Here is a 15,708-nt window from a genome sequence, read left to right as displayed (position 1 = left end):
ATGTCCCTGCCGCAGCATGCTGATTGGAAGCTTGAATACAAGTAGAAACTTGCAGGCTAACATGGCACATTCTGCATTTTGATCACTTTTTTTTTGACAGTGAAAGTACACATATAAATGTTTTTTACCATGCTGCTGCAAGGAAAGCAGAGCATCAGGTTGTTCCATCTCTTTAACTAAAGAGGGTGTACTCATCACTGTTGTGATGGTATTGGTCTGTAATAATGCACTATACTAGTACTATTGATGCAGCTTTTCATTTAAAATGCAGGCAGATGAACATGTTTGTCACATTGCTCACACTAACTTTGTCTGCTATTGCCATTCACCATAGTTGATTGTGTGTTAAACTTATTAGTATCTTGTTCTTTGCTGTTTGAGAATTGAGCTAGAGACGTACTGCAGATTAATTAATGCTCTGTCTACTGTATCTGACATTCTTCAGAACCCAGTGTGTTGGTGCCCTGTTTTATCATGTCATGGTGGGAAAGAAATTTTCTCAATGAATTATTCTGAAAAAGTATGTAGTGCTTCAAAAGTGGCAGTCCTGGAACACTTGGTAGTATGGAAAAATGTTTATATTTTTAAAACTGAAAGTTATACTTCCTGACTATTAGGAGATAACTTAGTAAGTAAGACACCATTAAGATAATAGCTCTGTCTGTTGAACAGAAAGGACAAACTGCTTCTCCCTAGAGTACATGAGAAAATAAGGTTGTCTGTAGCAGATTTTTTTACTCTGGATCTACAAAGCCATTGGATGATATCTTGCATAACAGTATCCTTTGTTTTTTGTTTTACAGCTGAACTGAATGTCATTGCTCCAATTATTTCTAACTTCTTCTTGGCCTCATATGCCTTGATTAACTTCTCTGTATTCCATGCTTCTCTTGCAAAATCTCCAGGTAGGAAGTACATTTTGGGGGTGAGAGTTCAGCCTGCAATTTCTTTATGCATAAATACAGTTTAGAAGGTATTAATATAATGAATGTTTAGTTTATTTTAGTTAATAAGTATCTATTTGAATCTCTTGGTGCATCTGAATTACAAGCATAATATGGTGTGTACTTGGGTCTTTTGAAATTTTGAGGACTGAGTGATCCAGTAGAGCTTGGGAGCTACTAATTTTGTCATCTTTGCTGAGGGAACATTAGATAATTCAGTGTTTATTCAGAAACTCTTGAAGAAAGCTTTCCCGCTAATTCAGTATCTGGCATTCAAGAACCACCCTTTTGTCTTCTTTGGATTTCTCTGTTGATATGTTTCATCTTCCAGTCCAGAGGAAACTGGAATTGCAGGTGGTTAGATTATAGGAATAAGCCAAAACCCAATACCTGCAGAACAGATGTGTATCATAGCCAGTCCACTGTGCATTTGTACTGAAATAATGCCCTTAAAAGCTTCTTAAGTTGCTGAACAAGTAGCTACCATTATTTTGCCAGAGCATTTGCATAACTCTTGTTTACGCAACAGTGCTAGGTCTCATACACTTGTTAATCTTGGGTGTGTTAGTGGGGGTATGCATGTGTATTTACCTGATTTTGGATAAACTTGTGACAAATAAGGATGTAAAACAGTGACAGTCCAGTATTTTGACATGTTCAAGTTCTACTTGGGTATACCTGCCCTTTTCATGTGGTGGAAATTTCTGGCCATGTGAAAATAGTAAAAATACACAACTAGAAACAGTTAGTACTATGTGAGATAGCAAGTCATGAGCTGATGATTCGTGTTGCACTACCTTTAAAAGCAAAACCCAGTTTTCAGGCAAGCTATTGCCAAAGGCTCCTGTAGCCTGATAGACATACTGGTGCGAGCATCTTCAAACTTTCCTTTTGAGATAACACTTACAAAGGGCAAAATTAGGAATGTCTATATATCTATGTAAGAAAGATGCAAATTAATTTGAAAGGTGTTAGAAAATTGAAATCATAAATGTGCCAAAGTCTTTATTTTGTACATTACTGAAACCGTCACACATTCACATGAAATGTAATGCAGAACACTAGGGAAGGAAAAGAGGAATAGCACCTTCCTTCTCTTGGAGTAGTGATTAAATTAATTCCCTCCTCTTTTCTATCCTCCAAATTATATTTTGACTAGGTTGGCGCCCTGCTTTCAAATACTACAATATGTGGATTTCTCTTGTTGGAGCTATTCTATGCTGCATTGTGATGTTTGTCATTAATTGGTGGGCAGCACTTTTAACATATGTCATAGTCCTTGGACTCTACATTTATGTCACTTACAAGAAACCAGGTATGTATAGTGGCTTCTTTTGGTTGCGGTTTGGGGAAGAGGGATGTAGAAGAAGGGAAAAAGTGATGGCCTTTAGGGAAAAAAAAGAGAACTTATTTCCATTTGGCCAACTAGTTCAAACTTCTGTTTCAGGCTTTTTAGTTGTATTGAAATGTAATTATGCCTGTATAGTCACTACTGTTGTTCGTTCTCCTCCCAAATTATCAAGGTGCATGCCTTGTCCTTAGACATGAATATTTGAATGAAAATTGGAGGAAAAGGTGCATATGGAAAGAGCTTGGGTTGCAACAACAAAGGCACTAGGAAAGCATGTTATGTCTTGATAGGAAGTGAAAGAGGATGCTCCCTTACCTTTCCAAATTGAAAAGGGATTTGAGTGGTGGGTTTTTTTTTCAATAAACCATTCCGATAGATATAAACAACAATTTATACACATTCTTTCTTCTTCTAAGAGCACTCTATGATCATGTATGCAAGACGGAGCAGAACTGAACCAAAAAGTGTTCCTGAAGTTGAAAATAAGGAAAGCCCTACATCCTGGGCTATGAAGATTATGAAGTACTTGGATGATAAATTCGTTGTAGCTATCAAAAGGTGTATATATGGGAACAAATAGAGAGGATACTGGGATCTTTCCTTTCACTTCCTTATAAAAATAATAATCTAAAAGGAACTGCTTAATCTAGCAGTTTTTCACTGAAAGTATTTAACTTTGTTTAGCCAATGTTTTGAGATTACTTTTTCCTTTGTTGTGATATAAAATAACTAAGCATGACATTTTTTCCTGAAGCGTTATTTTTTTGACTCTGAAGTTGTCACAATCTTTGAAATGTTGGGAAAAAACCCTCAATTCTTTCTTCCTATAATTGTAAAATATTGAAATCTAACTTGTTTGCTAAAACTTATACAGAAATGTTATCTTTAAATAGAATTGCCTGTTTAGCTCTAGGGCTTGTTGACTAGCATTGTGTAGAATGTAGCTTAAATATTCTATGTTTTCAGTTGGTATTCAACATTGATTTTGTGATCACGTAGTTTTACAATGAACAGCTTTAAATAAAATGCTGGAACTCCAAATCTTCCAACAGATGTGAACTGGGGATCCTCAACGCAAGCTTTGACTTACTTGAATGCACTGCAGCATTCTATTCGGCTCTCAGGAGTGGAAGATCATGTGAAAAACTTCAGGTAACAGTTAATATTAAAGACACAGGAAATTACTTCTATGTATTCAGTAGGGTACTGTCATGATGTTTGCTATCATCGTTTCCGTAAATGCCTCTTCATCTCCTGTGGGTTATAACAACTTTGAATTGCACCACCATGGACATCCTCTGGACATACTTATATTAGCATTTTATTTCTGATTGAGTGCACTTTAGAAGCAAGTCTATCGATGATGCCTCCTTATTGTTATATGCCTCATGGTTTGCATCATGAACTGTGAATTGCATTCCTCTGATGAAACTGAATTGGAAGGTATGCCTCAAACTGCTAATGAGCATTCAGTCCACATGCTTGGGATAAAACTGATCTAACCTAAAATCCCCACAATGTGTATACTGTGGATGTTATCCTCAACACCTCACATTAGATATATTCTTCTGTTGCACTTCAGTAATTGCAAACAGGCTACATGAGTGTTTTTCACACAACTGAAGAAGAGAACTGATTTGTTGTCTGCCATCATGGCTACCCAGGAAGGTCCTACTCAAGGAGGCAGTTATCTATCCTGTAGTATTTATGCCACTTTTCTGGAATAAGCTATTGTAGAAGAAGGATGCTTCAAAAAATTTTACCAAAAAGTAATGACTTAAACTAATTCCTCCAAATAAACAGAATCATAGATTGAACATGACTTCACTATGTGGTCTTGACCAATCCCTGACTCAACGGACTCACCACAAATCTGGCTGCAAAGTTATATCCAACTTTGACGTTACATCGGATTGCTCAGGGCCATATCCAGTCAAGTTTTGAGTATTTCCAAGGATGGGGGTTCTGTTGACCTGTCTCTTTTCAGATAGAGCAGTTACCTCCTACATGCTGCCTATGCCCAGCACAGCACTTATAGTGTTGACACTTAGTCTAGCAAATCTCTATCATCCCTTGCAGCTGTAAGAAGAGTATTATTCTGTTGTGCTCGGTGTATTAGCAGGAAAATCTAGCTACTAGAATCTTCTGTTGTGTACGAAGGGAGACTTTGAGTGCTTAGCACAGAATTTAATACGGAGTGAGTTCAGGGAGAGATTCTTGATACAGATGCCATTCTCTGAGGTTAAGTCCGGAATGTAGAACCTGGCAGCAACACAATTTTTCAAAGAAAAGATCTATGGTATTTCCTGTCAGTTGGGAAAATACTCCAATTCTGACCCCTAGCCTCTCTTGGAAGTGACTAAATTTTCTTGAATAAGTACAGGATAGGTACTTAAAATGTCTGTGTTGCATACATACAGACAGTTGAAATTATGTGTGCCAACCAGTCATTATAGGTACCAGCACAACCTCAAAAAATGTGACAGTAAAACTAAATCACAAATGTATTAATATGAGTATTAATGGGCTTTCGACTTTGAAACTGAAAAGAGTTGGCTGTTGTAGGTATAAACCAGAAAACTTGAAGTTTAATTATGAAACAGCTCTTCTTTCTGAAGTTGTAAGTCCTAAAGTGACATTAAAAATCCCTGATTTATTTACAAACATTTTATTACCTATTACATCAAGCTGTGTTGTAAACAGCAAAAAACAGCCTATATTCAGAAACTTGCTTGTTGCTTAGGTATCAAGAGCAGCAATTTTCAAACTTTCCTTAATGCAAATCTAAAGGCTGGCATTAAATAATTTGCAATACCTAACTGTGATTAGTGTTGCAACCTCGCTTGTGTCTGCGGTGAGTCTATTTTGGGTTGCAAACTCCAATGTAGAAACAAGCTTTATAGGAAAATTCTTATCAAGTGTATGTAACTTTCTGCTTGTGCTGATACGGTAAATAAATGCTCTGCTGATTAGAATGTATGTATATAGCTTTCTGAGTTTTAAACTTTAATTGTTATCCTAAGGAGATACAGATCTTAATGTAAGCCAGTTTTAAGCACAGTGGCTTTTGGAGAACTATTTTTGGCCTGATACTGGTTTCTAACCTATGGCAAAAAATGTTTTGATTTCTAGAGATACATTCTAGACCACAGCAATTTAATATTTATTTATTTATAATATAAGTTTGCAGATGACACTAAGTTGGGTGGGAGTGTTGATCTGCATGAGAGTAGGAAGGCTCCACAGAGGGATCTGGACAGGCTGGATCGATGGACCGAGGCCAGCTGTATGAGGTTCAACAAGGCCAAGTGCTGGGTCTTGCACTTGGGTCACAACAGTCCCCTGAAACGCTGCAGGCTTGGGGAAGAGTGGCTGGAAAGCTGCCCAGCGGAAAAAGACCTGGGGGCGCTGGTTGACAGCCGGCTGAATATGAGCCAGCAATGTGTCCAGGTGGCCAAGGAGGCCAACGGCATCCTGGCTTGTATCAGAAATAGTGTGGCCAGCAGGAGCAGGGAGGTGGTTGTTCCCCTGTACTGAGCACTGGTGAGGCCGCACCTCAAATGCTGTGTTCAGTTTTGGGCCCCCCACTACAGGAAAGACATTGAGGTGCTGGAATTTGTCCAGAGGAGGGCAACCAAGTTGGTGAGGGGCCTGGAGCACAAGTCTTATGAGGAGCGGCTGAGGGAGCTGGGGCTGTTTAGTCTGGAGAAGAGGAGGCTGAGGGGAGACCTCATCGCTCTCTACAACTACCTGAAAGGGGGTTGTAGTGAGGTGGGTGCTGGTCTCTTCTGTCAGGTGGCTGGCGATAGGACAAGAGGAAATGGCCTCAAGTTGCAGCAGGGGAGGTTTAGGTGGGATATTAGGAAAAATTTCTTTACTGAAAGGGTTGTCAGGTATTGGAACAGGCTGCCCAGGGAAGTGGTTGAGTCACCATCTCTGGAGGTATTCAAAAAGCGTGTAGACAAGGCACTTCATGACCTGGTTTAGTGGGCGTGGTTGATGGTTGGACTCGATGATCTTGAAGGTCTTTTCCAACCTAAATGATTCTATGATTCTATCTGGGTTTACCATAAAAGTTATCTCTTTTGCTTTCCTCTGTCTCACGGAGTTTTCTAAATCCACAACAATCCATGCCAAAGATGAAAAGCTGAAATATTCCCCATGATACAATACATGATTGTGATAATAAATGCGTAATATGCGGTATCATATTTCTATTTCATGGATTTTATACCAAATGGGCTTTAGCCTACATGATGTATAGTTAAGATTCTTTTTAATCAAGGTATTACCTAAAAGGGTGTGTTATGAATTGGTACACAATTCACAAGGGTGAACACGAAGGGTACAAAACCCTTTTTTGCTAGACTAACACAAATTTCAAAGCAAGTACAAATTCCCTAGTTTCCAGCACAGCATATCCACCCTTTATGATCACCATCTTAAGTTGCACTGGGGGAGGTTTAGATTAGATACTAGGAAAAACTTCTTTACTGAAAGGGTTGTCAGGCATGGTAACAGGCTGCCCAGGGAAGTGGTTGAGTCACAGTCCCTGGAGGTATTTAAAAGACATGTAGATGTGGCCCCTGGGGACATTGTTTAGTGGTGGACTTGGCAGTGATAGGTTTACAGTTGGGCTTGATGATCTTAAAGGTCTTTTCCAACCTAAATGATTCTATGATTTTATTATATGATTCTAGTATGGAAAATGAACTGGAGCTGCTATAGAGACAGATGACTTTAGGTGACCCTTATGATATGAAAAATTATCTCCTGAAATGAGTACTGAAGTCTGGATGCTTCATCTTTTAAAATTGCGTAGAAAGTTGTCTGGAATAAGTTATTTGCAGTTGTTTGGCTCTGCCTTCTGAATGATAGTAATTTTTAAAAAAGTGTATGATTCCAGTTTTTCTGTTGGGCACAGAAGAATCTAAGGTACAAAATGCAAAGGGAAGTGATTTACAAATGGGTGAAGAAATTAATCCCTCTGACCTAGCCATGTCTAAAATCTATTTCTAATCTTTTTAAATGTGTAAATTTTTAGGACAAGTGGGATTACTAAATTTGGAACCAATTAATCCTTGGTCTGCTGACAGTTGTGGAAAAATTGATCTTTACTTACTTTAACATAGTCTTGTAAAAGTAAATGGGGTTACTACCTCACCAGTGAGGATTATGTTCTTATGGCCAATATTTGGAAGAAACTTCTCTCTGTTAATAAAAAAAAATCCTCAACTCCAGATGAAATGAATTCCAACCTTCTCTTTCTCCTCATCTACTCACTATTCTAGACCTCAGTGCTTAATTATGACAGGTGCTCCAAATGCACGTCCAGCTTTGCTTCACCTTGTCCATGCTTTCACTAAGAATGTGGGCTTGATGATCTGTGGCCATGTACATATGGTAAGTGTGCTTTACTTTAAAGTTACCTTGTTTGTTGGTTTTTTTTTTTTTAACCTCTTCTTGTTTGTGTGTGGGGGTGGTGTTTGTTTGGTTTTATTTTTTTAAATGAAAGCATCATTAGACATTGAGAAGTGCAAAAAGACATTTACTGGTAGGATCCATTCCTGTATGGGTCATCAATATTCCAGCTTGGTATGCTACACGGGAAACTTTGAAAAATTAGTACCTTTGATCATTTGATGCTTAAATGCTGAGGAATCTTTGTAGGAGTAAAGTGAACTTTGGATTACAGCCTGGGTCTCTTTGTATCCTTGTGTCATGCAGTTTTGTGTACTCCCTCATGCTTTGGACAGAGCAGTTGATCAAAATGAGGCACAGTACACAGCTAGATTTCCTCTCAATGTTACTGTTTCAGGGAGATGTATTCCTGCGTGTATTTCTTACAAAGCCTGGTCTAAAATAAGCCTTCTTGAGCAGTAAATTCAGTATCAATTTAGCCAATAGTTAAAAATTGCTCTTAGATCTTTCAGGCAGTTTTTTATTCCTTCAGTTATCAGATTCTTTTCAGTGGTAGCTGTAACAGTAATGTGAGCAGGTATTTCCTTTCCTGTTCCCTTTCTGCCCAGCCCCTAGTATTTCACTACCTTTCCAAGTTTTTTGTCGGGGTATGAGGTGCTGGGGGTCTATGAGGGTTATTCTGCAAGGACATAGTTTCAGCAGTTCTTACTACTTTAAAAAAAATAAAAAAATACTATCCTCTGTGGCAGACCTGTAGAGGTTTTGGGGTGGGCAGAAGGAAGCAAGCTTGAAGCAACTGTTCTTCAAAATCACGCTTTTCAACTGTGATACAAGGTGGCTGTCATACTATGATGTTTACCAGAACTTGTGCATCTCTGATAAACTTTGGTAAATATGTTTTAGCATATTGGGATTGTGTACTTTAGCTTCATATCCTAAGGCCAAACTTTTTCTGTCACATCACTAAGAACATTTAAGCAAGTGTAACTTTAAATACAAAGATGGATTACTCTTAAATATGTTTCAATTTACCGCACTTATTAAATAAGACTTGCTTCTGATCTAATGAACAGATAAGAGCGAATCAAGTTAATGCAATCCACAGAACATATGTTCTGCTAAGCAAATAGTAGCCAGTTTTGTCTTCAGAAAATTTAATTCTTTTAATTCCTATCTATGCGAACTTAAAATTGCAGTGAGTGCGAAGGACAGAAACTGAGTAATACTAGAGGTAAGATATCACAGATGGAATTACTGTCTTTCAGAAGTAGGGGTGTACTTTAAAGAATAACATAGTGTCATCCTTCTTGTAGAAAAAGCAATTCTGAAGAGAGATTTTCTGGGAGCATGTCCTATCTATTTAAAATTGCTTTCCTGCAAGATGGATGACACTACTTTATTCTTCACTAACTCTGACCATTTGGTCAGTGTCTGTATCCTTTTGCAAACTGTATCCTTTTGCGAAAACTGGGCTACTGTGTTTTTGATTATACCTCATCCTGTATTCTGCATTTTGATGTCTAGGAGGAACACAATGATTCGTCCTGGTGGAAGTAATAAAAAAGAAAGTGTTTAAAGAGGAGATGACTTTGACTGCAACATAAAACTGCAGAAGTGATGCTACTGTGACAAAGGCTTTCTGATTAGGATTATGTACACAGAGAGACACACTTGTACAGCTTGAAACAAATATTCCCATAAAGCCTAATATTAAGTCATTCTATATCTGTGTATGTTTCATTACAAAGCCGTTTCAAAACTATTTTATGATTTGGAGGACGAGCTTGTGCCACCTGCCAGGGAAGTGGGTTGTGCTCTGCAGGAACAAGATTGCTAAAGCTTGAAGCAACCCTCTTCCTAAAAATGAGAATCTGGTCCACTCTTTGCTTCTGATAATGCCTGGTATTTTGGTGTTATGTTTGGGTTTTTTTTACAGTGTGGAAGCATGTTTTGAGGTTCTTCAAGTATGAATTGGATTCTAGCAGTGAAATAAAAAAAAAAGGGGGAGTATTGTATTGCTACTCCTAATTCTTGTTCCCTCTCTTTTTATTTTCTTATTTTGAAAGGGTCCTCGGAGGCAAGCCATGAAGGAACTGTCAACTGATTTGGCTAAATATCAGCGATGGCTAATTAAAAACAAGATGAAGGCTTTCTATGCGCCAGTGCATGCAGAGGACTTGAGGGATGGAGGACAATACTTAATGCAGGTACACTTCTCTCAAACTTTTTTTTTTTAATGGAAGTGGTGAAGGTGAACATCAAAATTGGAAGTGGTTTTATAATTTGAAGTTTCATTTTGCAAAGTTATCTTAAAACTTTGGTTAAAAATACTTTGTTTTCTGCTTAAGAAAATAATAGAACCCTTAGTTGTTTCAATAACATGGTTTTTAAAAGTACTTTTTGTTCTTCTTAGGCTGCTGGTCTGGGTAGAATGAGACCTAACACTCTTGTTGTTGGATTTAAGAAAAACTGGAGACAAGGTGACATGAGAGATGTTGAAACCTATATCAATTTATTCCAGTAAGTAGAAAATGTGGAGGTGTAGCTCTTGTGTTCCATTTCAATATGTCTGGTAATAAGTCAAGAAGATATTAGCTGCCTGAAGTCTCTTTCAGGTAGACTCAGATTTTCCATATTACTGATCCAGCTGTCTTCAATACCTTGTTTTTTTCTGATACGGAAATTAATAAGCAAATCTTTATAGTTTAAGCAGATTAGATTTCAACATAATAACTCTTACTGCATCTAGAAAGGGGTTTGGCAGTGGTCTCAGGTTTAAGTTACTTTAGAGATGGAACTAGGGTCTTATGTGCCACTGCTTAATTCTTTAAAGCATAGTTTCTGTTGAAGGCAGGGTTTTTCCTACACTACTTCTGTACAGATAAGAGTGTAATAGAGAATGAATCAAATATTATGCTGAAGTCTATCTTCATTAAACCTTGCTATCATATACAAGAAATATTTTACTTACAAGATACACAGCACTGACACACGAAGTAATAAAGTAGCCAAAAAGGAGATGGGAAAGGAAATCCCGGTGTAATTTGACAGTACTGAAAGGCAGACTAGTTCTGGCTGAAAAATTTTATAGTAACTTGTGCTACAAACAGTTAAGAAAACCAAAACTTGGTTCTTGCACTTATGCAGAGGGTTTTTTGTTTTCCTTATGTGCTGCTTAAGCTGCTTCATTTGTGCTTTACACTTCTCATTTACTGTGCATTTAAAAGAAAGAGAGGATGGGGGATTACAGGTAGAGATTAGAAAAGAAAAAATTCATACCCCCTCACTCTGCAAGTTTCTTAAGAGAAAAGCAGGAGCACCAAATGCAGTGAAAAATAAGGAAACATGTTGATTAGTTCTTGGTTTTTTCTTTTTTTCCTATTTTATTTTATTTTGGAATGGCTTGTGCTGGAAGATCTGTCAAGGCCAACAAGTCATGTGGTTCTCCACATCCCAAAAGAGAAACCTCAGGAGGTAATAACTCTAGGGCAAGTGTATCTCTGGAAAATCTCTGGAAAATTCAAAGTTTCTGAAGCACGCAATAGAAACACATCTAATCTGTACAGATTTAACAAATTAAATTATGGATTAAAAATGTTCAGGAGTGGACAAACCATTTTCTTCTTAAATTGACCTCAATTTTTCTTGCATTTATTATAGAATGTGTTGATACTTTGAACATTTCTAATCAAGTCTTACTACTTCTAAAGAGAAGTGTTTAATAGAGTGAAATCATGAGAAATTTCTGTCTGTGGAAATGACATGGGAGGGAGTTCTCTGATATATGGTTGTTTGTAATGAGGTATTTATATTTAAAGGACTGATGATTAATGGCTAATGCAAACAGTATGATATGGTTAAGTTCATATTTTTCTGTCTTATATCTTGGGGGGGTTTTTTGTCCTTCATTTTATTCCACTTCTACTCAGCCATTTATTCAGGCTTTTTGCTTGTTTCTACAATAATGAAGTTTTCCCTCTTACTTTATTTTTTAAAGGATTGAGTTCCTTCCCCACCAGATATAATGGGAATAGGCACATTATAGCTAATGTACAGCTAATTTGATTATAAATTACAACTTCATAGGTATTTTTAATACTCAAATGTTTGGGAAAGACATCAGGATTTTTTAGTTCTCAGATTAAGGAGATTACTCAAAATAAATCCCCTCATTGATGGGGGGAGATAAAAATTTAGATTTCTCAATGTGTCTTATCAGTGCAGAACTTGACTGACCTGTTCATGTTGCTTTTATTTAATTGCTGTTTACATAGAGGAGAGAGGGAGGAGAGGGAATAGATCTCCTTTGTATGTGTTGCTTTTCAGGATACGGTGTTCAGTTCACTGATGCCGTTGATCATTTGGATTTCAAACTGAAATTGTAACAAATTTATGATTTGGGAGTTTCAATGGCAGTGTTTAATCACTGGAATTTGTTCAAAGACAGTGCGTAAAGTAGGTCCTTTGGGAAAGAAGAAGTTGTAGAATATTTTATTTTTGTTCCTTTTGTTTAGTGATGCCTTTGATATTCAGTATGGTGTAGTTGTCATCCGCCTGAAGGAGGGCCTGGACATTTCTCACCTTCAGGGCCAAGGTAGGATCTATTTTGTTTCATCTGGTGAATAGCTGTTCTAATTCCCTTTTCATATTGCTTTCTGAAAATAATAAATGAAGATAAGTTATTTAAAAAAACAACAAACCAAACCACCACTCTTCTTACAGAATAAAAATCACTGAAATTAGCAAGTCTGAAATGTAAAATAAGAATAACTCATGTTCAGCAACAGAACTTGGCTTTCTGTGTGTTTCAACTTTCTGTATTTGTAAGTTGTATACAGTTGGTTCCCAAGGATTTAATATTTTACTGAAACAAATGAAAAAGGCTGCCAAGTTGGTATCAAGTAATTGGGATCCGAGTCTAGAAATCATGAAAATCACAACAAATATTGCATGATGCAGGAATGCTGTGGGTCTGGTGTGGGTTGCCAACTCCTACACACACTAGTTTAGAGACCTCAGCAGTAGTCTGTCTCAAGTTTGGAAAGGTTTTCTATTTTCCATGTCGAAGACTTGGTTATGCATTGTAGGTAGTAGTCTTAAGCCCAGTGGTATAATTTTAGTTAAATTTCAAGAAGAACATTGAAGGAAGCCTGTGAGCTTTGGCGGTAACTGTCTACTGGATTGAAAATGTCGAATAATTTGTTTGTAGCCTGCTCCATACAACGTTGCTACAATGAGGAAGAATGCTTGTGACACAAAGCTCTCTAGGGGGGCATCCTCCTGCAAGAGGGGAGGGTTACTCCTTCACTGGAAACATATGACTGTCTTAGGATTTGGAGAGAGGCAGAGAGCCTGTAACTGTGTGCAAGAGGGCAGAGGAGTACGAGAAATGGCAAGGAGTGAACCTGCAGCGTGAAAACAAACATGGCTGAGAAGACTGGGAAATATAACACCAAGGTGTCAGAAGAGTCTTAGTATCCACAGGGGACTGTGAGTTTCTTTAACTCTGACGGCTACCAAGTAGCTCCACTGAAGCCAAACCTGAAAAAACACTTGCCTATGAGACATACTTGGTCTGGGCCTTGTGTAAGGCTCATCTTCTTCTTGGAGTTAGAGTGGAAATGAAAAATGTTTCACCAAGTAATTTTTTTTCCTCCTGGTTATACTTCCTCAGTATGAACGAGCTCTGTTTTATGTGTAGCCTGTGGTAATGCAATCAACACCCAAATTTGGGAAGGAAATAGCAGGAAATTATAGCTCTGCTCAGAGGAGGAGCCTCTTTGTACTCTGAAGCAGTTCATATAAGATTTTGTTGTTGTTGTTTTCTGCTTTTTTTCCCCGCTCTTTGCCATAGCGTAACAGTTGCACTAGAGTTTAACCAATTGTGAACCATCTCTGTATAGTCACATACCTTTATTGATACCATTTGGAACAATTAAGTGATTTATAATGTATTTCTTTGCTTTCTCAAAGAAGAGTTACTGTCATCCCAAGAAAAATCTCCGTGTACCAAGGATGTCATAGTAAAAGTGGATTATAGCAAGAAGGCCGACACAGACACTTCCATAGCTTTTGCTCCATCATCTAGTGAAAGAACTCACACTCTACATAAAGGTAACTTGCTAGTTAGCAATGAAATTTGGGTTCTCACTCTTTGTCTCTCTCATTCCCTCTTCAGTTCCCCTCTCCCCTCATCAAGTTATTATTTAAGGGATATTTGTGTCTGTGGAACACAAGCGTGTCATACTTTTTTAGCCATCGATGTCCAGTCATTTAATACTTGGGTTTTAGAGCTTACCAGTATGTAAATTAAATCTTTCATGTGTAGTCCCCTAAATAAAACAGGTGGTAGACAATGACCTACAATGGATTTTCTTTGTTAATGAGTTTGACAGGAATTAAAAATTGCTTGAGAATCCTGCCACACATCCATATATTAAGTGTGATTTGAAGGCTCCTAAATTTATGAAGTTTTTTTCACCCCAGACTAGAACATTATATGCATGTTAACAGACACAAATCATTCAGGATTCTTTGACATGACAATAACCAATTTTCCTCTTCTTTTTAAAGTAAAAGCTTGGAGTGACTTAATAGTTAAGTAAGCAATGTGATTCCTTTTTTTTTTATTTATTTTTTTAAAGTACAAATAAATCTCAGGTCTGGTAGGCTGCATCTGTATGCTTTTCTTTCTATGAAAATCCATTGCATTCTACATCTTTATTTTCTAATTTGTTTTATATACACTAGTAGTGTTTTCATTAACATCACAAAGGAAATTAATCTTTTTATTTTGTATCTTTAAAAATCTTCCAGAGGAGGACGAGGATGGAAAGACTCCAACACAACCACTGTTGAAAAAAGGCAGGCATTTTCCACCTTTTTGTGTTAAATCATTCTTTCACATTATTAATTTCAGTTTTCCTTTTGTACTTCTTTCTACACATATATATGAGAGAGAGGGAAATATCAACCATGCAATGTTAATTTGTTTCTTCATATCTGCTTTGGAATGTGCTTCACATTTAGGGATTAGGCTATGGAAAAATGCAACTTTGTGGAAATTCCCAGAACAAGTTGCTACTGAGAAAGGATTGTGTATGTGTCTAAGATATGAATGTTGGATATATTTTTGTTTCTGTTTTTTAAACTTTTGTTCTTAAGTAACATTTGAGATGTGTTCAAGAGCTTGCTTAGTTCTCTGTGTCTCAGGTATCTGTCTGGTTCTTATTTGATTTAGGAATGAGGGGAAATATTATCTAATGGTGTAGTGGAAGTGCTCCATCAGTCTATTCTGTAGATCTTTGAAAACCATAGTTATTGCTCTGTTATTTGGAGTTGTCGAATAGCTTGCAAATTAAGGTATAATATAGCCACTCCATAAGATTAATACCTGAAATAATGTGAACTAGTCATTCAAATAAACAACATTTTGAGAGATTAATTGAGCAGTTTTCACTTCCTTGTTTGTTTCAGACTTTGAGTTAAGCAAGTATTTTTTCCTTAACTAAGATTCATCTAACTTTTTTGACATTTTCTTCCTAATTTCAACAGCTCAAAGCTGTTGTGTTTTAATAATGGAATGTGAGATTACATCTTGAAGCACAAGATGGCAGTTTGGAAGAAGTCCCAGTATGGAGATTAAAGTAGTATATTAATGTAAATCAGTCACAGATATACTCTAAATTTAAAAATTCTTAATAAAATAAGGACTGAGATGAGTATCAAACTCCTAGCTCTTGTTCAAACTGAGGTTTTAATTAAGGGAAAGGGGTTAGTTTTTTCTGTAGCTTTAAAAAAATATCTATTTCCCTATATTGATTTAATTGAAAGTGCCATTCTTGTTTTGTTCTCAGCAAATCCAGTAACTTTGTTACATAAAATAGCCTATATTGTGCTTCAGAGCCTTGCACGTGCAAAACTACTTGTTGCAAAAGATAGAATTCTAATAAGCAGAACTAGCTTTTATTTTCACCACGTGCTTAAAGAAAA

The 15,708-nt window shown here is 37.0% G+C and overlaps 1 protein-coding gene across 4 annotated transcripts in view; it reads left to right on the top strand.

Moving 5' to 3' along the window:
• The window catches only part of SLC12A2 (solute carrier family 12 member 2), a 65,922-nt gene that overhangs the window by 41,512 nt on the left and 8,702 nt on the right, over window positions 1-15,708 (top strand). Inside the window, exons 13-21 of one of the 4 annotated variants that reach the window (XM_069776082.1) lie at window positions 804-905; window positions 2,104-2,259; window positions 3,348-3,447; window positions 7,587-7,698; window positions 9,783-9,923; window positions 10,130-10,236; window positions 12,231-12,310; window positions 13,690-13,830; window positions 14,533-14,580. In XM_069776082.1, the coding sequence (XP_069632183.1) occupies window positions 804-905; window positions 2,104-2,259; window positions 3,348-3,447; window positions 7,587-7,698; window positions 9,783-9,923; window positions 10,130-10,236; window positions 12,231-12,310; window positions 13,690-13,830; window positions 14,533-14,580 (987 nt within the window). Of the gene's footprint in view, window positions 1-803; window positions 906-2,103; window positions 2,260-3,347; window positions 3,448-7,586; window positions 7,699-9,782; window positions 9,924-10,129; window positions 10,237-12,230; window positions 12,311-13,689; window positions 13,831-14,532; window positions 15,161-15,708 lie in introns of those variants that run through there. The other 3 variants (XM_069776081.1, XM_069776080.1, XM_069776079.1) reach the window with 3 other exon arrangements.

The sequence above is a fragment of the Haliaeetus albicilla genome, chromosome Z (genome assembly GCF_947461875.1).
Source record: "Haliaeetus albicilla chromosome Z, bHalAlb1.1, whole genome shotgun sequence".
NCBI classification, from domain to species: Eukaryota; Metazoa; Chordata; class Aves; order Accipitriformes; family Accipitridae; genus Haliaeetus; species Haliaeetus albicilla.
The sequence above is the reverse complement of the archived record's forward strand: the minus strand, read 5'-3'. Positions and strand labels throughout refer to the sequence as shown.